Raw genomic sequence first — 24,707 nt, forward strand, 5'->3', positions numbered from 1 at the left:
TGGTTTTTGAAGGCTGTAGGTCTCTAGAAAGTTGTCCATTTCTTCTAGGTCGTCAGATTTGTTGTCACGCAATTGTTCATAGTATTCGCTAATGATTTTTTGTGTTTTTGTAGTATCAGTTGTGACTTCTCCTTTTTCATTTTGTATTTTGTTTATTTGGGTTTTTTTCTCTCCTCTTCTTGGTGAGTCTAGCTAGAGGTTTGTTAATTTTGTTTACCTTTTCAAAGAACCAACCCTTGGTTTTATTGATTTTTTTCTGTTGTTTTTTTTATCTCTATTTTATTAATTTCTTCTTTGATTATTATGATTTCCTCCCTCTGCTGACTTCAGGTTTTGTTCTTTTTCTAATTCATTTAGATGGTGGGTTAAGATGTCAATTTGAGATTTTTCTTCTGTTTTGAGGAAGGCCTGTATTGCTATGAATTTCCCTCTGAGCACTGCTTTTGTGGCACCCCATAGGTTTTGTTTTGTTTGTTTGTTTTTTGCTTTACTAGCCAATCTCCTTTATTTTTATTTATTTATTATTGCTCAATGAATTTATCACATCTGTAGTTGTATAATGATCATCACAATCCAATTTCATAGGATTTCCATCCCACAACCCAAGCATATCCCCTCACCCTCCACTGTCTCCTCTGAAGACCATAAGTTTTTCAAAGTCTGTGAGTCAGCATCTCTTCTGCAAAGAAGTTCAGTCTGTCTTCATTACCATTTGTCTGAAGTGTTTTTTAATTTCCTCCTTGATTTCCTCATTGACCCATTAGTTTTTTAGTAGCATGCTGTTTAGTCTCCATATGGTCAGTTTTTTCTCATTTCTCTTCCTGTGGTTGATTTCTAGTTTCATGCCATTGTGGTCAGAGAAGATACTTGAAATAATTTCTATACTCTTCAATTTGTTGAGGTTAGCTTTGTGCCCCAGTATGTGATTGATCCTTGAGAATATTCCATGTGTACTAGAGAAGAATGTACATCTCATTTTTTTGGATGTAATGTCCTGAAAATATCAATTAAGTCTTATTTTTCTATTATGTCCTTTAGGATCTCTGTTGCCTTATTGATTTTCTGTTTAGAGGATCTGTCCATTGATGTGGGTGGGGTCTTTTTTTTTCTTAAAATTTTTTTTTATTGAAGTAGAGTTGATTTACAATTTTGTGTTAGGTTCAAGAGTATGGCAAAGTGATTCAGTTTGATATATATTTATATTTTATAAATATTCTTTTATATATATATTATTTTATATATATTTTTTCAGACCTTTTTCTGTTATAGGTTATTACAAGATAATGAGCAGAGTTCCCTGTGCTCTACAGTGGGTCCTTGTTATGTATTTTGTTTTTAGTAGTTTGCATCTGCTAATCCCAAACTCATAATTTATCCTCCCTCTCGTTCCTCTTTGGTCACCATAAGGTTGTTCTCTATGGCTGTGAGTCTATTTCTGTTTTGTATATAAGTTCATTTGTATCACTTTTTTAGCTTCCACATGTAAGTGATATCATACAATCATTGTCTTTCTCTGTCTGACTTCATTGTCTTTCTCTGTCTGACTTACTTCACTTAGCGTGATAATCTCTAGGTCCCTCCATGTTGCTGCAAATGGCACTATTTCATTCTTTTTATGACTGTGTAGTATTCTATTGTGTATATGTACCACATCTCCTTAATTCACTCCTCTGTTGATAGACATTTAGGTTGTTTTCATGTCTTGCCTATTGTGAATAGTGCTGAGATAAACAGAGCAGTGCATGTATCTTTTCAAATTATTGTTTTCTCAGGATATATAGCCAGGAGTGGGAATGTACAATCATATGATAATTCTATTTTTAGTTTTTAAAGGAATCTCCATACTGTTTTCCATAATGGCTGCACCAATTTACCTTCCCACCACCAGTGTATAAAGGTTCCCTTTTCTCTGCACCCTCTCCAGCATGTATTGTTTGTAGATTTTTTATAATGGGCATTCTGATTTTTTATAATGGGTGTGAAGTGATACCTCATTGTAATTTTGATTTGCATGTTCTCTAACAGCTGGCAGTGTTGAGCATCTCTTCATGTCTCTGTTGGCCATCCGTATATCTTCTTTGGTACCTGATATTTGTATTTTTGATGTTTTCTTCCTCCAATTGATTTCATATACACCAATACTTTAGAACTGCTCCTAAAAGATCCTACTGATTTTGCCATTCCCACTCTTAGACACCTGCTTGCCTTTTTTCAGGCAGGATGAAACCCCTTTCCATGCTATATGATTTTTGTAACTTGATCTTGCTGTGTCCTACACCATCTCTAGTTTCTTGTACAACACAACAGGAGTTCCTTCTCTAACTTTTCTCTCCAGGGTTCTTAGGCTGCCTCTTACATTTTCTTGCCCTCACAGCTTTCTTTAGGGTGCCAGTTCTGCTTAAAAGTCTTCCTTCTATTCTGTCAGCCTGTGATGTGTTCCCTCACTAAATAAAATTTCTGTAACCAAAAGCCATCCAAAATATCCCACTACTTTCTTCCTTTTCTCTCTCTTTTCTCATCCATTGTCCACAAAGTCCCACAGAGACTCAAAAATTATGAAACAGGTTTTCCTTGACTTAAATAGATTTGTCTTCATGAATTGCTTTAGGCTAGCTTGATTGGCTTTCTATTGCTCTGTAACAGATCAGCACAAACTTATCACCGTAAAGCACACTTTTAGTATCTCTCGGGTATTGTGGTCAGGAGTCAGCCACAGCGTCTGCCACTGAGTCTGCTACTTGGGTTTCTCAGGAGGCTAAAAGCACAGTGAGGGAAGGCTGTTTTCTCATTTTGGGGACTTGACTGGAGAAGAACCCACTTCTAAGTGGACTGGGTTGACAGAATCCAGTTCTTTGTAAGGACTGAGGGCCCTGGCTTCTCGCAGGATGACTCAGGTCCTAGACCCTACATGACCTCCTGGCTCAGTCTGTTACGAGGCCATATCAAAAGCATCTCCAGGGCAGGTCTGTTATCAAGACTGGGTCATGAAACTGATGTCCCAGCACTTTGGTGAGAAGTTGTCACAGGTCCTGCCTCTCAAGGGGAGAGAGTCATAAAGGAATATGGGTACCAAGAGGTGGGGTTATGGGGGAGTCACCCTAGGGAAGGCTTTCCACCTGTACTGCTGTGTCTTCTCTAAGATTGGAGCCTGGTGGAAAAGACCTATGTTTGTGTTTCTCTCTCCATTTCTCTCTCACACACACATACACACACACGCACACACACTGACCTCTCTTGATCGTTTGAATTCCACATCTATGAGGAAATTAATCCAAAAATTGTTTCATTCATCTAAACCTTCTTTTTAAAACAAAGTTCCTTAAATGTATTTTATTTTAAATGACATTAATGGCTAAATAGTTTTAAAAGGGACTTTCGGAATTAAACAAATTAATTACAGTTCATAGCATTTAAACTCATAAAATGGGAGTTCCCGTCTTGGCTCAGTGGTTAACGAATCCAAGTAGGAACCATGAGGTTGCAGGTTCGATCCCTGGCCTTGCTCAGTGGGTTAAGGATCTGGCGTTGCTGTGAGCTGTGGTGTAGGTCACAAACGTGGCTTGGATCCCAAGTTGCTGTGGCTGTGGTGTAGGCAGGTGGCTACAGCTCCGTTTAGACCCCTAGCCAGGGAACCTCCATATGCCGTAGATTCCGCCCTAAGAAGACAAAAAAATAAAATAAAAAATAAACTCATAATATGTTCACAGTGTCAACTTTGAAGGAAAGTTCTACTGGTAACATATATTGCCCCCAGTGTGCAAAATCATGCTCTTTATTGCATAAGGTTTTTCGTTTTTACTTTTGTAGTGATCTGTAATTTGAAAAATTAAAATTAGACGGTTAACTCAGTTCAGCACAAAGGATTTACAGATATGCCCTATCATTCCTGCTACGCTTTATCTGTGCTCTGGGTTATAGTCTTATTTTATAGACATATTTTAACCACATAGTTCTTTCAATCTTGATTCTCAGTTACCTTTTTACTTTTTTAGTATCTTTATAGTATAACCAAAGAAAAAAAGTCTTTTGAAAAACAGCAACCAGAAGACACCTTTTGTGAGATCAAGTCAGAAGATTAAACAAAAACTCCTTTGAGAGGAAAAAACTAGAAACGTTTTAAGGAATTAGGCAAGTAGATAGACTGGAATGCTACACAGGTGTGTGGAGAATGACCTCAGCACATGAATATGTATCGGACCAACTTGTTTCTCTGGAGAACAGGTGTCGGTCACCTTTTGTCGCACATGAACGTCTTCCTCCATGTCGTCTATAAATTTTATTCTACATAATTAAACCAATTTTTAAATTAAACTACTTGAGAATCAGGGTTGATTGTAATCAGTAGAATTAGAAGAAGCATATTAGCGGAAGATGTTGGGTCTCTCTCTCTCTCTGACACACACACACAATCATGCTGTAAAATGCCATGTGTGTCTGGCCTTTTGTGTGGGGGAGGCTTTATCCGAGAGGAGTGCTGATAGAACATGCATCTCTTTGGCCTTTCCTTGGTGGAAGCTGGTAGCTTCATCACTTGGCTCAGCTGCTGGACCATTTTACCTCCTCTCTCTCTGCATCTCTTTGCCCCCCGCCCCCGTTGTCATCTCATTCCACTGGGGTGTCATTTTGTTTCCTTTTCACTAATTCTTTAATCCCTTAATCTTCTAGCAAGCTGCCTATCTTCCCTGTCGACTGCACTCTGAACGAAAGCTTACAATGTGTCACATGTTTCCAAGGCGCTAAGTCTTTTTGATCCAGTAAAATTAAAAAAAGAAACAACATATTATGCTTTTCTTAGTTTGGGACTTCGTTTTTTTTTTTTTTTTTTTTTTACACACAGAGGTGTTTTTGGCTCATAAGAATTTTTTGACAAGGTGTTATTAATAATCCCCCTTTTTTTCTCAGCTTGGGTATGGGATGATAATCTAAAAATATTTTTTGATGATTTGAAGAGACAAGGTTCCAGTGTAGAACAAAAATGAAACTCTTTACAGCCTTGGGAACTAAGGTTTCAATCCCGTCGACAGAAACTTGTAACGGTGACGAGCAATGTATGTGTCAGGCCAAAACTCTGAACGTTCCTTGAATAATCTTAAAACGGTGTTTGTTAGGACTGAACAAAAATCCGCCAGCCTGCTCCTGCATAGCCTGCAAGGTGATGAGAACACAGTGAGGCAGAAGAGCATCGAAAATCAAAATCGCAGAGCATTTTATTTTGTGTCATGGACTTAATCAAAATGGCAACTGGGTTAGTTAGTTAAATGCTAAAAAAAAAAGACGCTTAAGTAACTTAAACAGGGTAGGTGTTTAACGGATTTCCTTCTGGGAAGGACAAGGTCTTCCTAACATAGAATAAATGCTTTTTACTGTTTTTAATTGAGTTTCTATGTCAAAGTTGGCATTGAATCTGAGATTTACATAAAATTTGCATAACATCCATTCATCACAGGACTATTTTGGGGAACAGGACAGTGTCCCCGTCAACTGATTTCACTTCTCGGTTAATAAATTAATACTCATAGGATTGAGAGCTTCTGATGAGAGTTAACACTTTTTTGGGGCATTCTTTCATTTTTGAAAGAAAACACCATTTAACCCATAGCATCACAGCCCCCAAAGGCACATGGTGAATGAGAATGAAAATTGAGGGCGGGGGCGTTTGAGTTCAGCTATAACAGCTCTTCTCATATTCACCTTTTATCACTGCTCTACCCAACGTAATACGCATTTTTATACGTCCTGGGCTACCATTCTCCCCTGTTTGGAAAATGATGATTCCTATTGTCATTACAGAGTTTGATTAGTTGTAACAGGGAAAGATATTAAACTTAGTTATACAGGCTTTTCAGTTTGCTTTCTCCCTTGTCCAAATTAGATCAGCCTTTGGAATTTAAAATGGACTTGCCCAATATTGGCATCGTTCTGTTTCTACCTATGTTCAGGTAACTGTTGGCCAGAAGAGCTGATTATGGAATCCCAGTTACGTGTGAGGCGCTGGAAAGTGTTTGACTTGACTTCACTTGTTCCTTACAGAAAGAATCTACGTTTTATGTGGTCTGCCCGTTTTTTGCCTAGTAGGTTATATTTTAAATAGTGGAAAGAAAAGCAGAGACCCATCATGGTCTGATCTAGTAGTGCAGAAAAGTAGAGAGGGGAGAACAAGAGAGAGACAGAGACAGAGACCCCTCCCCAGAGAGAGACAGAGAGAGAGAGAGGGAGAGAGGGAGGGAGAGAGGGAGAGAGAGAGAGAGAGGGAGGGAGAGAGAGAGACGGAGAGAGAGGGAGAGAGGGAGAGAGAGAGAGACAGAGACCCTCCCCAGAGAGAGAGAGACAGAGAGAGAGAGGGGGGGAGAGAGACAGAGAGAGAGAGGGAGAGAGAGAGACAGAGAGAGAGAAGGAGAGAGGGAGAGAGAAAGAGAGAGAGGGAGGGAGAGAGAGAGGGTGAGAGGGAGAGAGAAAGAGAGAGAGAGAGAGACAGAGAGGGAGAGGGAGAGAGAGAGAGAGGGAGAGAGAGAGGGAGAGAGAGAGAAAGTTCTAGCACAAACCACTTCATCATTTGGGACTTTGCTTTCTGTTTGTTTTACAAGGATTCATTTCACCTTGAGAACAAAGCGATAGAGGATGTACTTCTCCAGACATTTCCGTCACTCGCTTACCGATTCCAGTTTCGAGCCAAATCACTTTTATTTTGGGTTTAAAGAGAGCTGACTTTGGCCCTCTGCGTTAATAGCTGGTCATATATTTGATGAACATAAATAGGCTAGAAAAAGAGCCCGGCCTGTTACCAGTGTCGTGGTCTGGATTTTGAGGAAGGCACACCCCGCGCGGGGCAAGACCTTGGGTTAGAGGCTGCCTGCAGGACCACAGCCAAGTGCCCTTTAAAGGTTCAAAAGCGGATTCATGATCAGTGTCTCTGAGCTGAAAGGCACTTCTTTCAAGGACAACATTTTGAAATGTCTCTGAGGCCTGACTTATTTTACCCTCGCCTCTGCCTTTTTGAATTTCTTCCTCAGATTTGACGATGGATTTTTAAACGACATCACGACTCCAGTGGGGAGATGCCCCTTATAGATTTAAGCTGAAGCAGACGTGGGCACCAGGAGCAGAGTCCTCTTGAGTGCCTGCTTTTTGTGGGATGTGATCCGTCTCACACACCGTACAGTTCCTCAATTTTCCGTGAAACAGGAACCCCCTCGGCTTTTCTGAGACTCACAGGGGCGTTTGGTACTCACCAGCTTAACCGCCTGTGTACACAGGCCTGGATTTTCCAAAGGGTTTAAGATGCAAGCTGAAATGGGTTCATTAAAATAAAGTATGCAGCATGCCGCGACATCACATACTGTCGATTTTGCGTTTGTAGGCAGTGGTTTCCTGTGAAGATGCAACCCTGATAGATAGATTTTTCTGGCAGCTTCTGTAGTCATGAGCAAGCGCCTGGGTAGGGGCGGGCTCCCTCGGTTTTGTTGCCTGCTGAAGCCTCTGGCAAGTATTGAAATTGGAATTGATAATTTCCTAAGGGGCAGCATTTATCTCTCTCCCTTAATGTGTCACACGGCACATATTTTTCAACACGAGCTTCTCTGGGGACAACAGTTATAAATGCTTCATGGGGCGCATGTCTGAGTATAAAAAAGAAAAATGTGCTGATTAATGAGACTCACAAAGAAAGGTGGGGGTTGCGTTAAGAACCTGGGAAATAGCAGTCAAGTGACAGCTCGGAGAGTGTGTTTGGTGGTGGTGGTGGCGGTGTTTGGATGCTGAGTTGGAAACTCTGAGAAGCGGTGTCCAGGGTCCTGACAGAATTTGAACAGCGGAGTCATTTCAAGTGGCCAGAAACTACACCTGTGAAATGAAAACTATTCTCAATGGTCATTCTTGGGGCTAAATATAACATATTTCAGCGCCAGGTATAGATACCACAACAATATGCATCAGACTTCGACAGAACAGGCGAGTTTGATTATAGCTGTTTTCTGAATACTTTTTCAGCCGCAGGTCAGTAAGGTGCTTGAAAGAGGAAGAGAGGAGATGGGTTACAGTTGACATTTGAACAACTAAGTGTCAAATAACTGATCCAGGATATTCAGCCACTGCTTCGAGAAGAACTACAGATCCTTCTAGAATATAGTTACTTCTTGTGTGTCTTCTGTCTTCTCCAACCCACCAGATTATAAGCTCTACGAAGGCAGGACTTTTTCCATTTTTTTCTCTGCTACACCCTCAACTTCTAAGATAGTTTTTAGCACATCAAAGATACTCGCTAGATTTTCGTTCCTGGTCCTGGCTGCCCAGTTGGTTTGGGACTGGGGATTTGGGTCACCCCGGCAGCAGGGATCTTGGACTTCAGGCTTACAATCTCCAGGCTTTTAGTCAGATCCGGTTTTCACCAAGCTGCACGGGAAAGCAGAAATCTCAAACCTATGGCAAGGCAAAATGGAATTCGTCTTAACTGCCCGGAGTCTGGTGGGTGAGTGTGGCTAAGATAGGCCTCCTTCCACTTGCTTCCTGGGTGTACCTAGTAGATTCGTCTGCAGTTCCCTTGCTAAGGCTGGAACCCTGAAGCAGCCCTGGCCCCATTCCTTCCCCTTAGCAGGCTCTTCTTCCAGGAGGGTGGCTGATAAAATCCTTGAATGTCCTGTTGATGCCTGAGGACCTGATGCAGATCAGAAGTAACCGCTCAAGGTGCAACTGAGCGACTCACCTGAGTATAGATTTCAGGCAGGCTCTCCCTGGGACGGTCACAATCTATCAGACCCTCTTACGATGGGTGGAATGGAAACCAGCTCCACAGCCTTTTGGGCACTGATGGCCATTCTGCCTCCCTTCACTGAGGTGCCTTGACCTTAAAAACTTACAGAGAAGAGTTCCCATTGCGGCTCAGTGGAATTGAATCTGACTAGCATCCTTAAGGACGCAGGTTCGATCCCTGGCCTTGCTTAGTGGGTTGAGGATCTGGCATTGCTGTGAACTGTGGTGTAGGTCGCAGACGCAGCTCAAATCCCATGTTGCTGTGGCTGTGGCGTAGCCTGGGGTGTGTTCAACCCCTGGTCTGGGAACTTCATGTGCCTCGTGTGCAGGAAAAAAAGACCAAAAAACAAACAAAAAAAACTTAGGGAGAGATGGGCATATCCTTGACCGACTGAGTTAAGAATTTGGGGACGGAAGCTGGGTATTTTGGTATCTTTCTGAAATTCTGCTATAGCTGTTCTAAAGCATAGCGAGGGTTGAGAATAACTGGCCCAGGCTCCGTCCTGACCTGACTGCCCCGCCCCCGCCGGTGCAGGTGCATGAGGGACCCTCTCCTCTAGGTGGTCCCCAAGTCTCCTGTCAGGCAGGCTGGATGACACACATGCTTACTGAGGACAAGTTGTGTGTTCGGAGGGGCGTGCGGCACATACAGCCGTGGGGGCTAAGTTTTCATGGTCAAATTAATACGAAAGAAACTGCCGTGAATTGTTCAATTTGCTGCTTACTAGTTCCATCGCTCCAAGTGAGGCATTTGGAGGTAAATTTCTGAAACTGTAAAATCCTAAATCTTAGCAGTTTTTTTTTTTTTTTTTTTTTTCCTTTTCCAAAATGTCCTTAGAGGGACATTCGCACCAGATCCTCCGGAGTGTTTCTTTTAAAATGCATGGTTTCCCATCCCCAGACTCCTAAATCAGAGTAACGGGAGGTAGGCAAGAGTATGATTCCAAAGCATGGGGCAGGGGGAGAAATACCCCCAGCGGTGGAAAAGCCAGTTCTTGGGGGAGAAGAATCTCAGCTTTAACAAGATCCTGCTGTCCCTCATGGGCTCCAGTCGGCGGCAGGCATGCAGGATGGCTGCAGCGTTGCAATGTCATGGTAGAGCCTGGTAGGCAAAGCTGGTTGGGGAGCACTGAACGAGGAAAGGCTGTTTAGAAAGTCCTCCTCGAGTCCTTGTTAGGCGTCCTAAGATCTGAGTTCTCTGCGGGGCGGGAAATCTGTCTGCTGCGCAGTGTTCTCTAAAAACAGACATTTCTGTTTTTTGTGTCGCTGAAGTACAGTTGATTTACAATGTCGTGTTAATTTCTGCTGTGCAGTAAAGGGATATATATCTATCTATTCTTTTCCATTATGGTTTATCACAAGATATTGAATATAGTTCCCTGTGCTAGACAGCGGGACCTTGCTGTTTATCCTTTCTATATGTAATATTTTGCCTCTGCTAACCCCTAACTGCCAATCCATCCTACCCACCCCCGCCCCCCGCCGGCAACCACAAGTCTGTTCTCTATGTCTGTGAGTCTGTTTAAGTTTTCATAGATAAATTCATTTTTGTCATATTTTAGATTCCACATATAAAAGATATCGTATGATATTTGTCTTTCTCTTTCTGACTTACTTTACCGATGTCAGGGCAAATGGCATTATTCCATTCTTTTTTATGGCTGAGTAGTATTCCATTGTATATATGTAGTACATCTTAATTCATTCAACTGTGGATCGACATTTAGGTTGCTTCCATGTCTTGGCTACTGTGACTCGTGTTGCAGTGAACACTGGGGTGCATTCATCTTTTCGAATTATGATTTTGTTCAGATGTGGCATTTCTGTGGTGTGGATAACATAATTTGTATATCCTTGTTTTCTGCTTGCCTTCTTTATTGACATATAGATGACAAAAGACATGATACATTTTTTTGTGTATGCATTTAACTGAATTTCCTTTTCTATATCCTTTTTTTAAATAATGATTTTTATTTTTTCTGTTATAGCTGGTTTACAGTGTTCTGTCAATTTTCTACTATGCAGCAAGGTGACCCAGTCACACATTCATGTAGACATTTTTTTCTCACATTATCATGCTCCATCATAAGTGACTAGATATAGTTCCCAGTGCTATACGGCAGGATCTCATTGCTTATCCACTCCAAAGGCGATGGTTTGCATCTATTAACCCCAGATTCTCAGTCCATCCGCTCGCTTCCCCTCCCGCTCCCCTTCGGCAACCACAAGTCTGTTCTCCAAGTCCATGAGTTTCTTTTCTGTGGGAAGGTTCATTTGTGCCGTATATTAGATTCCAGACATAAGTGATAGCATATGGTATTTGTCTTTCTCTTCCTGACTTATTTCACTTAGTATGAGAGTCTCTAGTTCCATCCATGTTGCTAGGATAAACTTTTTAAGGCATTTCTTAGAGGATTATCAATTGTCGTAGAAGTTCTCACACCTACCTTTTTGGAAGTCCTGACATGATATTTCTATTATCCTTGGAGGAAAAAAAATGACACTGACTTTTGTTGTGGTTGCTATTCATTGTAACGTTTCGATTAGAAAAGAGGTTAACCGCACAGATTGTGCAAAGAAGGCCCACTTCCCCTTCAACAGGTGGACTCTGTGCTAACATTTTGACACAGGATTTGTCCTTCCTTTCTCCCGAAGATGACTTCTCAGGGCGTCTAAATAAGACACGGCTTAGGAGCCGTGGTAGCGTTTAGTTTCACCCCGCCTGTCCTCTGTCCATTTGAAGCGGAAGGTCTTTGCGAATGCAGACCCGCTGGTCTGAGAAGCGCTGGGGTCGTCGTGGTTACCGTCCAATCAGATGTCCACCCCAGCCCCCAGGATCGCCAAAGCACTCGCTGTCATCAAGGTGCTGCCAAGGCACTATCGTCAGCGTGCTCGAGGCCATTAGGACAGAGGAGCTGTGGTCATCCCTAGAGCCTTCCGTGACGATTCCCGGGTGGACCGTTGGGTTTGGGTGTGGTGGGTGATGGTGGGAACATTCTGGAAAGACAGCTTCAGAGTCTATGAAAGCTCCTTGGCGAAATGTCATGATGTCGTTTCATCCATTTTTACCCCAATAGCTGACAATTTAGGGAGTGTTTTCTTTTAAAATATCACATCCTGCCCCCCCCACCCCCAGACATTTCGGTGGAGTTCTGTGGCAGCTTGATGCTGAAGCCACAAATATACAATAAATGCTGAATCAGTTCCAAGCAGCGAGGCTATAAAAGGAAGCCCAGGCTTCATTATTCTGTTTGGTCCCCAGATGGCTGTGTTTCCTTGGGCTGTTTCCTCCCAGATTTTACTGTAACAGAGAGACTCAGAGGAGTGGTATGCCACTGCATTGGCTTGTCAGTTCATACTGGCTTGTAACAAGGTTGCTCTGAAGCCATACCTTTTTGGAGAAAGTATTTGGACCTAAACTTGAGCGATTTCTGACAGCATTAGTAACTATGAGGACATCAACATAGATCTGGATGCCTTCATTGTTCAACCTCCAGCTCTCCTGTGTCGTGAGACCTAAAGCATCCTGACCTCTGCGTGGTAAGAACACAGCCTCTTGCAGCGAGAGTCTCAAAGGAAGTGAAGTAAGTCGGAAAGAGAAGGACAAACACCGGAAGATATCACTTACATGTGGAATCTGAAACATGGCCCCGTTGAACCTGTCTGCAGAACAGAAACAGACTCACAGACATAGAGAGCAGACTTGCGGCTGCCAACGGGGAAGGGGAGGGAGTGGGACGGATGGGAGTCTGGGGTTAGTAGATGCAAACTATTCCATTTAGAATGGATCACCCATGAGGTCCTACTCACAGCACAGGGAACTATATCCAATCACTTGTGACAGAACATGATAGAAGGTAATACGAGAAAAAGAAGGTCTATAAATTTATGACTGAGTCACTTTGCTGTACCGCAGAAATTGACCCAACACTGAAAACCAACTGTACTTCAATATAAAATGAAAAAAATAAAAAAAGAGCACAATCCTTGGAGTCGTTCTGCTCCCACGTGCTACCCTGCGGCCTGGGAACATGGCACAATCTCTGAGCCTCAGTTTCCTTTTCCATAATTTAGAAAGTTCAGTTTTCTTATCAGGTATATTGATACAAATACACTTATTACAAATACAAGTATAGCATCTGTATCATAGAGTTGGGAGAATCAAAGTAACTTCTTTTTCACTGCCCCCGTGGCATGCAAAAGTCTCCAGGCCAGGGATCAAACCTGCACCACAGCAGCAACCCAAGCTGCTGCAGTGGTAACGCTGGATCCTTAACCTGCTGAGCCACCAGGGAACTCCAACAAAGTAATTCTTACACTAAAGTACTGAGGGCAGCCTCAGAGCCGGCATATATGGAGAAGCTCAGTGTGTTCTTATTATGCAAGTGATCTGTTCTCATTTTATCTTTATATCCAGGTACCTTACGATGTCCAGTTTTTAACCCGTAGCAGAGGCATAGAATTTAGCTCGCTCTACAGTTTGCATATGTGAAGAATATATTGTTGCTTTCTTTAGTCAGTATTTGATTTTGCCTTATTCTTGCTCTGAACTCATGGTATTCGGGGCAAAGCAGCCCCTCTCCAGTCTGTGGGTCTAATTTAGTTCTACCTGATAATGGAAAGAGCCCTTAGAAAATGGTCCTTCTTCCTAGGGTAGGAAAACACCAAATTTCCCCTCCTCTTCCCCCGAGGCTGATGGCCGGCAGGATGAAGGAAGGGCTGGGGCTTATCCACCTGTTCACCGAGGCGGGAAGGACACCCTCACGTTGTGGGCTGTGTCCTTCTCACTCCTGGACCCTCGGGGGACAGTGTTCCTTACCCACCCCAGGGCCACTCCGTGTAAGGTGCTGGAGATGCTCTCGCAGCCCCAGGGAGATGGATGTTAAAGTGCCAGGAACTCGTGAGCCGCTTGTAAAACAGTCCAACAAAACCTATGGTAAAAGCTAAAGTATGTAAACTTGCAATTAAGTAGATTGTGATAAACACTCAGGGAGAGCTCAAAACTCACTACTTCCTAATCAGTTCACTATGCTTTTCTCTCCTTCATGGTATTAAAGTTTGGTATCTCCTGTGTCCATCTGTGTCCATCGGCCAGAAACGCCCCAGATCATGAGCTAAGTCACATCTCCTCCCAGCCCTGGGTTCAGTGAGGCCACGGGGGTAGCTTGGGATCAACCGCAGTGGGAGAATCGACACCCCCAAAATTGGCAAGTGATACAAACCAGGGCTTGATTGATGACCTTACTAATTGTCTAGGATCAAAGAAGTGATGGAGAAAATGTAAAGGATGCAGGTTATACTTAAAAAACGTGTTGTGAGGAGTTCCCATCTTGGTGCAGTGGTTAATGAATCCGACTAGGAACATGAGGTTGCGGGTTCGATCCCTGGCCTCGCTCAGTGGGTTAAGGATCCGGCGTTGCCATGAGCTGTGGTGTAGGTCGCAGATGTGGCTCGGATCCCGCGTTGCTGTGGCTCTGACATAGGTTGGCAGCTGTAGCTCCGATTGGACCCCTAGCCTGGGAACCTCCATATGCTACGGGTGCAGCCCTAGAAAAGACAAAAAGACAAAAAAAAAAAAGTGTTTTGTCAGTAGCCACTATATTGTGAATAGCACAAAAAAAGTGATAACATATGATTGTATTGTTCAGAAACTAACATCTGATTCGGCAAAGATGTCACTCGGGTCATTGATAAACACGTGACCTGACATCTGTCACTGCTTCACTTTAATCTTAACTCAGGCAGCGGCAGATCTTCTGTGAAGGGTCAGATAGTAAATACGTTAAATGTTAGGGGTCACATAGAGTCTGTGTTACACATTCTAGGGATTTTGTTCTTTCTTTCTTTTTTTTTTTTGCAGCTGTACCCGCGGCATATGGGAAGTCCCGGGCTAGGGGTTGAATTGGAGCTGCAGCTGCTAGCCCACACCAGAGCCACAGCAATGCCAGATTCGAGCCGCATCTGAGACCTACACTGCAGCTTGTGGCAACACGGAATCCTTAACCCACTCAGCAACGCCAGGGATCGAACCCGAATCCTCATGGACCCCACATCCAGTTCTTAATCTGCTGGACCACAGTGGGAAATTCTGTGTTTCTTTTTTTTTAGTTGTTGCTTTTTATCCTCATACACCCTTCAAAACTGTAGAACTCATTTTGAGTTTGTAGGCTGTACATTGACAGAACTTGACCTGCCACCCAGACTTCCCTGATCCCCGGCTCATACTCATTAATATCAATGAAAATGTCAACCACACATCAATGTCACAGTCATTCATTTTAATCACAGGTTGGTTGTGGATACAAGAGTTCAATGAAAATCACAGTTATTGTCTGAAAATCAATTGACTCTATGGAATTTACAACAAATTGTGGGCTGCCTAGCCTTCACATCAGTTAATTGTGCGGTAAATTCTTAAACGCATCTCCATCCATCCATCCATCCATCCATGCATCCACTATCCACCATCTAGACATCTCCATCTCCACCCGTGCATGAGGGTTCACCAGCACACCGCTGTGACCCACCTGCTCCTGTGGAGATGACCCATCCACATCCTACACTTTGTAAATGGCTCCCTAGACCTGATGCCTCAGCCCCACCTTAGCTGTCAGTGTTGTTGGAGACCCCGCTTTCTGGGACAGTGGCTCCAACTCCCATTGTGTCCCAGGTTGGTCTGTCCATTCTGCATCCTCTGCAACAGAGCCATAAACCCTCACTGCAGGGATTCACCCCCTCACCTGAGCCTGTACCTTCATTCAGGGTTTGAACCTCAAGTGGGAGCAAGAGACCCTGTCCAGCCCTGTTCTGCCTTCTCCCACTGTCTCTGTCTGCTCAGGCTGCTGCAATAAATACTCCAGAACCTGGGTGGCTTAAAAATATTTATTTCTCCTAATACTTCTTCCGAGTTCTAGAGCCTGGGAATTCCAGGGTCAAGGCACCAGCAGGTCTGGCTCTTAGTGATGTCCAGCTTCCTGGTGTATTGATGACCTTTTTCTCCTTGTGTCCTCATCTTGCAGAGAGAGCTCTAGTCTCTTCATCCCCTTATGAGGGCACTGATCCCATTATGGCTGTTTCGTTCTTCTCTTCCTGATACCATCACCTTGGGGATTAGGCTTCAACATGTGAACTGGCTTGGGGTGGGGGGAGGGGAGGACACACATTCTGTCCATAGCACTTATCTACAGGATCTTGCTTCTTTGCATAAAATCCTGTGATCCTCTTCATTGGCCGCAAAATAATGTCTGAATTCTGTAGTGTGATGTAAAATACCCTCCACAACAGATTCCTCCAAGTCATACACAATCTTCTGCTTCTAAGGGACTCTTCAGCCCCTTGCTATCATTTTTCTATCATCTCCTACAGTCTCCTCTTCACCCTCTTTTTCCTACCTGATAACTTGTACACTCATCCTTCAATGAATATTGCTAAATTATGTCCTACACTTAAATTCAACATTTATAATCAGAGGACTTTGAGAGAATGTAGAATAAATCTTAAGACCCATGTTCAGTGGTATCGTTTAAGAGGTTTGTGATTTATTGTAATTATACTAATAGAAATCATTTAGTGACCCTCATGCAGCACCAGAAGGCATGGTTACTGCGCTATCTGTGTTGTTCCTTTAATTCTCACTATACCCTCATGACGTGAGTCCAATGATTGTTGATTATTTTACTGACAGAAAACTAAGGCATAGAGAGAAGTCCAGTATATTTTCTAGTGGGGCTTGGCCTCATAGTTAAATCTGTCTAACCCCAAGGCCAGCGCATCCATGATTTATATTACTTGGGGCTCACCCCACAAGGGCGTAGTATATCCTGTGTCGAAATCTGACAGCATTTTACTCACATTTTAACTTGTATAATGTTCCATTCCTCACTATGTATAATATGAGCACACTAGTACAAGTTCTTTGTTAAAAAGACTACAGAACACCAAATAGTCACTACTTTGAATAATTTCATTTGCTAAACATATAAATATTAGGGTAAACATGCTATTTTTCTTCTGAGAAACTCATTGGTAAACATAGTTAATGAACGTTTTGTTGTCATGAGCAGACTTTTTAAAATTAAGGGTAGAAAGTGTGTGAGGGAACGGGACGTGCATCCATTTACTATCAGTACGTACAGAGAGGCCAAGAAAGGGAGCAAAGAAGAGCATCTACACAGAGCAACAGAGTGGTTCTTAGGAACACAGGGAAGAAAAGACAGGCAGAGTTCTCACCTTTCTGGACCTTTTCTCCTCATGGCTGATGAGAGAGACACCTGAGTCTGCAAATGAATGAGCCACATGATTCTGGATTACAAATGATCCCAAAAGATCTACACCTTTGAGAAATTCTTTAAAATATTTTTTTTTAAGACAAACTACTCATATTATGAACATCTAAGTTGCATGCTTAAATGAAAAAAGCACATCATCAAGGGAAAGCCATTGGGTAAATGAACAGATGTGGGCATGCTTCTACGTAGGACCTTCTTTGTGTAAGAGGACTGGAGCGAACAGGTTGTAAGATCAAAGAATCAGGGGAAGTAGTGCTGTTGGTCAGAGAGAGACAGGAGTGCATCTGACTTCCTTGAGGAGAGGGATTTGGACAAAGGGTGCTCCAATTTCAGGAAAGGCATATGGGCAACTCACTGGGCTGGGTTGTCTCTGCTTGCACATGTTACCCCCCGGTGTTGCAGGAGAGAGCTGATCTGTCTCCTCTTCATACCCACTCACACACCACGCAAGAGATGGCCTTCTCAGAGAGAAATCTGGCCAGGAGTGACTATGTCTGCCTTCTGTGACATATGGTTAGAGTTGGGGCAGATGGTAACCAACTAGATATTGAAACATATAAAAGATTTGGGGTGACCTAGAAAAGAAGATACATTCAGGTAACTTTCCAGATTATGGCGAAAGTTAATGGAAAGATAACATGCTCAGGCAGGTGTGAGTTTGAGTCATTTTGTACAGTTCTGTATAATAGTGGAATTAAAGAGTCGCTGTTGGGTTTGTTCTATGTCTGTGGAAAAAGCACCGCTGGCTTTTTATGGAAACTCTGATTTATTAACTTTTAGTAAGTGTGGAAACTGGGATCGCATTTTGGGGAATAGCTGGGCCTCAGGGAGTTCACAGCAAGTGGCAGAGCGTGGACACAGTCTCCCAAGGCCTGTGTCATTTCATGTCTTACCCGGTCCCCCTTTGCTGTTCAGATGGAAACGCAGGTCACTTTCCAGCTGTGCATTTATTCTGCTGAGTGGCATCTGTTTTGATCTACTTGACATTACTAATTTAGGTATAAATGGCTTTGGGAGAATGATGGAAGCAGGGCCAAGGGGTAATGGCGTGAAGGGAATTTGAATGTGCAAAGTGTAAATGCTTATTGTTTAAAGTCAATGGGTCCTAATGAGTTTAAAAAAAAAATAAAATGTAGGTGAACTCAAGCACACAGGAACCAAGTGACGTCCCTTCTCTCTTTTTATGTATTTATTTTTACTCTACCAAGGATGCATGAGCCAGGCCCTTTGAAATATTAAATTGTAAAAGTGTGTTCCCCTTTCTGAATAATTTGCCTGGCTGTAATGGGCCATGGCCTTGACAAATCTAGGAATGAGTTTCAAGGTGAAGAGAGAGACGGCCAGTCGTAATGCACAAAATGAGGTCAGATGGTGATTAGTGCGTCTGTTTGAGCTCTCACGGCTATTTGAGAGTGAGGTATTCATGAAAAGCTATACCTTTTGGTTCAGGATATGGAAGAAAGACTTGCTGTAACTCCATTCTCCTCTCTTTCTTCCAGCACTGCGGCTCCTGAAGGAGGCGGCAGACCCTCACTTGCTGGTGTCTTCAGGACAGTCCCTGCTCCATCTGGTAAGACCTGGGGTGACTGGCTGAGCGTGGGTGACACCAAGGGGAAGGAGGACCAGTGAGGGGTTCCAGACTCGGTCGCAAAGTGCACATCGGACAGATGATGGTCAGACCGTGATGCGTTTGAAATGAACAGGCTTGGATAATGATGCATTGATAATTGTTAGTTAACTTGCATTACAGTTTGTAAATAATCCTTAGCCAATGGAGTTTGAATCTCTGCTCTCAAGAAGATGCTTTTGAACGTGACTGGATTCAACAAACAAGCAAGACAATAGTGCATCAATTCTAGAGGATGAGGCAGTCATCCTTTCTTTTTTTTCTGCAAGTTGTCTGTATTGTTCCAGTGAGCTCGATTGCAATATTGTTCCACTATTCGCCACTTGTGGCCCGGATCATATAAATGTGAATAACTTTACTACCTCCTTTTGGAAACATGCAGGGAATGATTAAGGGAATAAACAAATAAATAACCGTATAAACGTATGCATATAACAGTTTCACATGCAAGAGGTTTTTGCGGGTTCAGTTAAAGGCAAAAATGAAGTAAAAGGATTAGTCAGTAATTACTCAACGTAGTAGTCTTTCGGACTAATTTAAAGGTTGAAACTTGACTTTGAAAAATGTCAGCATTAATATAACATAAAAATCTAATTTAGAATTATCCACCAAGATTTAAAACATCTCTGTTTCTTCACGATATAGTGAACCTCATTAAAGGAGGTCGTGTGTGATCAGACAGAGCTCCCCAACCCAGTAACAATCTTGACCTTGACTGTCCCCTGCGATCACCCCAAAGCTATCAAATACCAACATGTGCCTTCCAGCACCAGCCCAGCCTGGAGGTTCTGACGTAGTTGTTCTGGAAGGTAGCTTGGACATTGGGGTGGGCCAGAGCTCCCCCAGGAGGTTCTAAGTTACGGCCAAGGTTGTGAATCACTGCCAATGAGAGAAACTTGTGTCTGTCAAAGGCTGGAGGCACCCAGGGTGTAGCCATGACATTGTGCGCTCAGCACAGTAGAAACATAACTCAGAATATTAATGGGAAAGCGTTCATGTAAGCCATTTCTCTTCAGCATTGATTGAGATGGAAACAGAGATTTCTGCATTCCCCTTTCCTTCTCAGGTGTGATTTGGTTATGACACCTCTCTGTTTTATCCTCAGATCATTACAGGGCTTACGGGACATTTTCAAGGAGCCATATAGCTCATCAGTCCTGGGTCCCAGGTTTGTTGTGACAAGTAGTCCTAGACTAAGGTCATGTTGCTAACAGCTTTCCCCAGAGAAAGTTTCTCCTCTTGGTCAATATTGCTGGTCTTACAACCAGGAGGTCCTGTAATCAGCAGGCTCTCAAGGAGACTGGGCCGGTCCCCTCCTTCTTTTCGTGGGGTGCAGTTGGAAGAGGATCTGGAAGGTGGGCCAGCTGCTTTTGCTCTTTTTCCTCACACATAAACACAGGGACATGTACTCCTTCCGTTAAGCTCGTGGTGACTTTTAAGCACACCAAGGCCCATTTTTTCCCATCTGTGAGATGGGAACATTGTCTGCGCTACTGTACGCCAAGCACTTGTTCTGATGAACAGGGTATGAGAGCATGCCTAGAGATGCTCCAATAGAAGGAAAGTGACTTTTAAGCCTTCAAGTGCCTTTGGTGTGTTAGTTATCGGTCAATATGTGCACTGTGTGTTACTTATCATGCGCTTTCATGTAAATTAACTTTAATAGCTCTGTGGAGGTGGGCAGAGGCCTACGTGCTTAGCTTGGTACAAAGCTGAGAAATGGTAGAATTAAGCTCACAGAGCAGTAGAGAGGAAGCTTGAACTCTGACCTTCTAACGGTGAATACTGCAGTCCTTCCACGGAAATTCCCCAGTGTCACCTACAGGGCGATTAAGTTTTCCAAGGACAAATCGTTGTCATTTGACTAGTGGAAGACAGACCTTTTCTTTGGACAAATCATGTCAATGCATGGTTGATGTTACCAAGAATGCGGTGTGTTCTTACTCTGTGCGTGGGCAGGTGTGTGTTTGACAGAATGAGAGAGAAATGGAGAGAAGGCCCACCGCTTCTTCATAGACGTGCCATGGCCAACGTTCCTGAGCACAGAAAGCCCACCCTCCCCGTCCACAACGCCGAGGTTGCTCTCTTGACCTCTGAGCTCCAGCCAGGAGGTCGCCGTCTTTCTTCCCTGGATCTGGGGCTTCCTCACACACCTTCCTGGACCCCCCCCCCCCGCCTCCTGTACATTCCGTTTCCCCCACTGCAACCAGATCACGTCGCTTCTCTGTTCAAATGCCCCAGAAAGGTCCCTTCTTACTCGGGGAAAAATCCAGAGTCGTGCCCAAGGCCACGCCAGTTGTGCCCACCCTCCAGGCCTCCTCTCCGGTGACCTCCCCCTGCTCTAGCTGCTCCATTTATGCATCCACCCTTCCCCTGCCAAGTACTCATACAGTTACGCCCACTGGAACATTCTGGAACATTCCTCCGCCAAAATCCACATGGCGCACTCCGTGGCATGCTTTGCATCTCTGCTCAAAATTATTTAACACAGCAGCCTCGCTGGGCTTGCCCAGGACGTGGGAGCCCATCCGCACCTCTCCACCCTCAGCTCAGCTTTTGTCTGGTTGTGGATTTCATTCCATATAACACGGTGGCCACCCAGCAGGTCGGAGGCTTATATGATTGTGTTGTGCTCATGAAGGCTAGGACATGGTGTATTTCATAACTGTTATGTCTGCTGTGCTCAGGGGAGTGCCTGGCACTTAGTAGGTGCTCAGTAGCTTTATTGGCACATTAACACATTAACTACTTAGTTAATTCTTATCTGATACTATGATAGATATTAGGGGTGCAAAGATGCAAATCACAGTCTATGTGGAGTTTAGTTTTCTGCGGGAGAGAGAGAAAAATATGCCAATTATAGCCAGTCTGAAAGAGGGATAAGCAGGTGATAGAGAAAGAGAAATATAATGAGACCCCTCGGCCACCTGCAGGGGTCAGTTCTGGTGCCTTTTCTCCCCCTCCTGGTCAGACTGAATTACTTTTCTATCCAAGGTCTCATAACACGTGACTCTTATTTCTGCTGTTGAGCTTGTCAAAATGTGTTGTAATTAAAGGAGGATTGCCTTTTCTCTCTGCTGGATTGAATTTTCAAAAACTGTGATGTCTCGGATGCTTCTATAGCCTCAGCCTGTAGACTCAGAGTAGATACTGAGTACAGGAGAAATGGCTGGCTGGCTGGATGGGTGGGTGGGTGGGTGGATGAAGTGTAAGCACATAGGATCTCTTTGCCTAATGAGAAGGCCCAGGTAACAGAATATACAAAGTCAGAAGAAAGATGAAGTGAGAAGATGAAGCTGATCAGAATGATGGGAGGCACTTCGTTAGCTCCGGATCCAGTGCACATGTAGTGCGTTTCTACCGTCAGACCCCTTGGTTGGGAGCTCAGATGGGGCGCTTTGAACTGGGGTTCGTGTAAGAAAACCTCCTAAGGGGGGCCGAAGGAATGTGGGCTCCGTGCTGAGCCTGCTTTTCCTGCAGTTACTGAGTAAATAAAAGCAAATAAAAAATTGCAGGTTGCCAGAGAGACAAAAATTACAGGTTTCAAAATGCCTTAGGTACCGAAGAAGGCAGTTTCGCCCTCTCGAATGTCAAGTTCGAGCAGCTCATGTTCTCCCCACCCTGTGGACACCCTGCGTTATGAAGCCTGAGGCGTTATCAGCACCGAAGCTCTAATTACATATTCTTAAACCAACGTCTTTGAGAAAAAGGCACCCTGTGTTTGTGGAGCATCAAGAATAAGCTGTGGAAGTTGCTGAGGTTTCCCAGAATGTTGTTGATTTAACTCAATTATTATTCATTGAGTACCTGGCTCTAAGTGGAAGTTTCTGGAAGATATCTGTTAGCAAGGTATTAAAGAGAGACAATTAAGAAACAGGTTTTAATTTTTTTTTTTTTGCCCATGCCTGCCATAAGTAGAAGTGCCCAGACCAGGGATTGAACCTGTGCCACAGCAGTGACCTGAGCTGCTGCAGTGACAACACTGGATCCTGAACCCACTGTGCCGCAAGAGAACTCCTTTATCATATACAGTTTTATCATGTCTTTTAGTACACTTTCAACAATAAGTCTGTGTTTGCCTGTTTACCAACCCTCATTAAAGAATTCATGAAACAAACCTATGGCAGGTGTCGGGTCCTGAGACAGACAGAGGGAAATAAAGACAATAGGTAACAGTATCTGAGATTTAGTCTCATGAGGGAAAAAGAGAAAAAAACCTCAGACTTACCTCTTTGGGTGCAATGGTGCTATTTATGAAGTGGAAAACAGACTTTGCCAAAATGCTGTCCCGAGTTTTAAGTTATAGGACCTTTAGCACATAAGCTATTGAGAAGGAGCTCTTCATTGGAAGGAAACCTTGAGTGGAGTATAAAGTGCAGATTCTTTGGGTCCTGTGACAGCAGGAACCCATGGTGAAGCTTCTGTGAAATGCATCAGAAGGAGGAAATCTTTCTCTTACCTGGTGAAGTCTCATTTTAAAACAAATCAGGCATCGGAGGGGTGGAATTCCATGTCACTGATGCAAACATTTAGCTTCAGTGGTTATGCGACTGTGTCCAAGACATATGGCCAAAGGTCCAAAGCCCATCAGAGAATCGTAAATATGCTACACTCAGACAGATAGATGGGGACAGGGCATCTTTTTCAAGAGCAGAGAAAATCTTGAAGGCTACACAAGAGGTTCTTAGCAGTGACTCAGCTTGGGGGGAGGGGCGAGGTCTTTTTCACCCTCTCATTGTACGTATCGCTTAAACTTTTTTTTTGGGGGGGGGCGGGTCTTTTTAGGGCCACACCCCTGGCATATGGAAGTTCCCAGGCTAAGGGTCGAATCGGAGCTGCATCTGCCGGCCTCCACCACAGCCACAGCAATGCCAGATCCTTAACCCACTGAGCAAGGCCAGGGATCGAACCCATGTCCTCATGGATACTAGTTCATGGGTTCATTAACCACTGAGCCACGATGGGAGCTCCCGACATATTGCTTAAACATTTTAATTAATCATGTATGTTTCATGTCATAACAAATGAATCAAAATGTATGAAGGGCTATGTTTTGTTTAGAAGTTTAAATTCTAAATGTTTTAATTACTTTCCTACTCTTATAAGAAAATCTGGGGCTCTTTGAGTTTTCCTCTAAGTTTCTCTAAAGTCTCAGGAGCTGTAAGAAGCAGAGATAATTAGCAGGTTTCTACAGTAACGGCACTTCAACAGCCTTTTTAACATCAAGCAGAAAATATTATACTTTAAAAAGAGGCGGCTATTAGGAGTCTGGAGACAATATTTAAAGGCATATCTTATTTTAGAAACTGTCTAGATATTAAGGACAAAAAAAAGTTGACGCATGGAAGTTGTCCACACTTTGCCCAAGTCAGAGCCGCTGGGCATCGACCGTGTAACCCCACCACCTTTGCTCTCCCAGCAAAGAAAGGGTAAAGCCTGCAGGGGTCCCTTCAGGCGAGAAAATGAATCCTAGCAGGAGAGAGTAGGCCTTCTTCAGGGGCCGTACCTGGAGAGTTTCTTGGGGGCAGTGGAATGGGAGATAGCCATTCAGGACAGTGCAACAGAAAGCAAAAAGATGAATGCAGAGGCAGGATGGAAGCAGAAGGAGGGCCTCATTGGGGGAGAGAGAGAGAGAGCTGGACCACCCTGACGCCTGGCGAGGTTGCAGGATGCTGCTAAGCCCTGGGATGGGAAACAGAGTTGCCATCGACTGTGAACCACGGCCCCTTTAAATCTTTCCAAGGATGATTTCAGAGGCCGATTCCTGACTGGCCCATGCTTTTTAAAATCCAGCATCGCTTTGGTGCATGAGCATCGTGGCGTCCGTCCCTGGGAAGTTGGAGGCCAGGGCGCGGGGTGTTAGTACAGTTACCTGGCCGGATCCTGGATGAACTCTGTTGCCTTGGTGAAATTCTTTATTGTGATGGCCCCCGTGCGTGACTGAGGGGGTAAAAAAGTCACCGAAGAGCAAGTTTTGGAGCTCCTTGGCCGCCGCCAGAAACTGAAGGGAGCGAGTTTTCCATTTTTGAGTAAATAGACCACACACA

At 43.7% G+C, this 24,707-nt stretch overlaps 1 protein-coding gene across 1 annotated transcript in view; it reads left to right on the top strand.

The window, feature by feature from the left end:
• MYO16 (myosin XVI) overlaps window positions 1-24,707 on the top strand; it is a 532,176-nt gene that overhangs the window by 139,370 nt on the left and 368,099 nt on the right. Inside the window, 1 exon segment of the mRNA XM_021065905.1 lies at window positions 18,533-18,603. Coding sequence (XP_020921564.1) covers window positions 18,533-18,603 — 71 coding nt within the window.

The sequence above is a fragment of the Sus scrofa genome, chromosome 11 (assembly GCF_000003025.6).
Source record: "Sus scrofa isolate TJ Tabasco breed Duroc chromosome 11, Sscrofa11.1, whole genome shotgun sequence".
Taxonomy (NCBI): Eukaryota; Metazoa; Chordata; class Mammalia; order Artiodactyla; family Suidae; genus Sus; species Sus scrofa.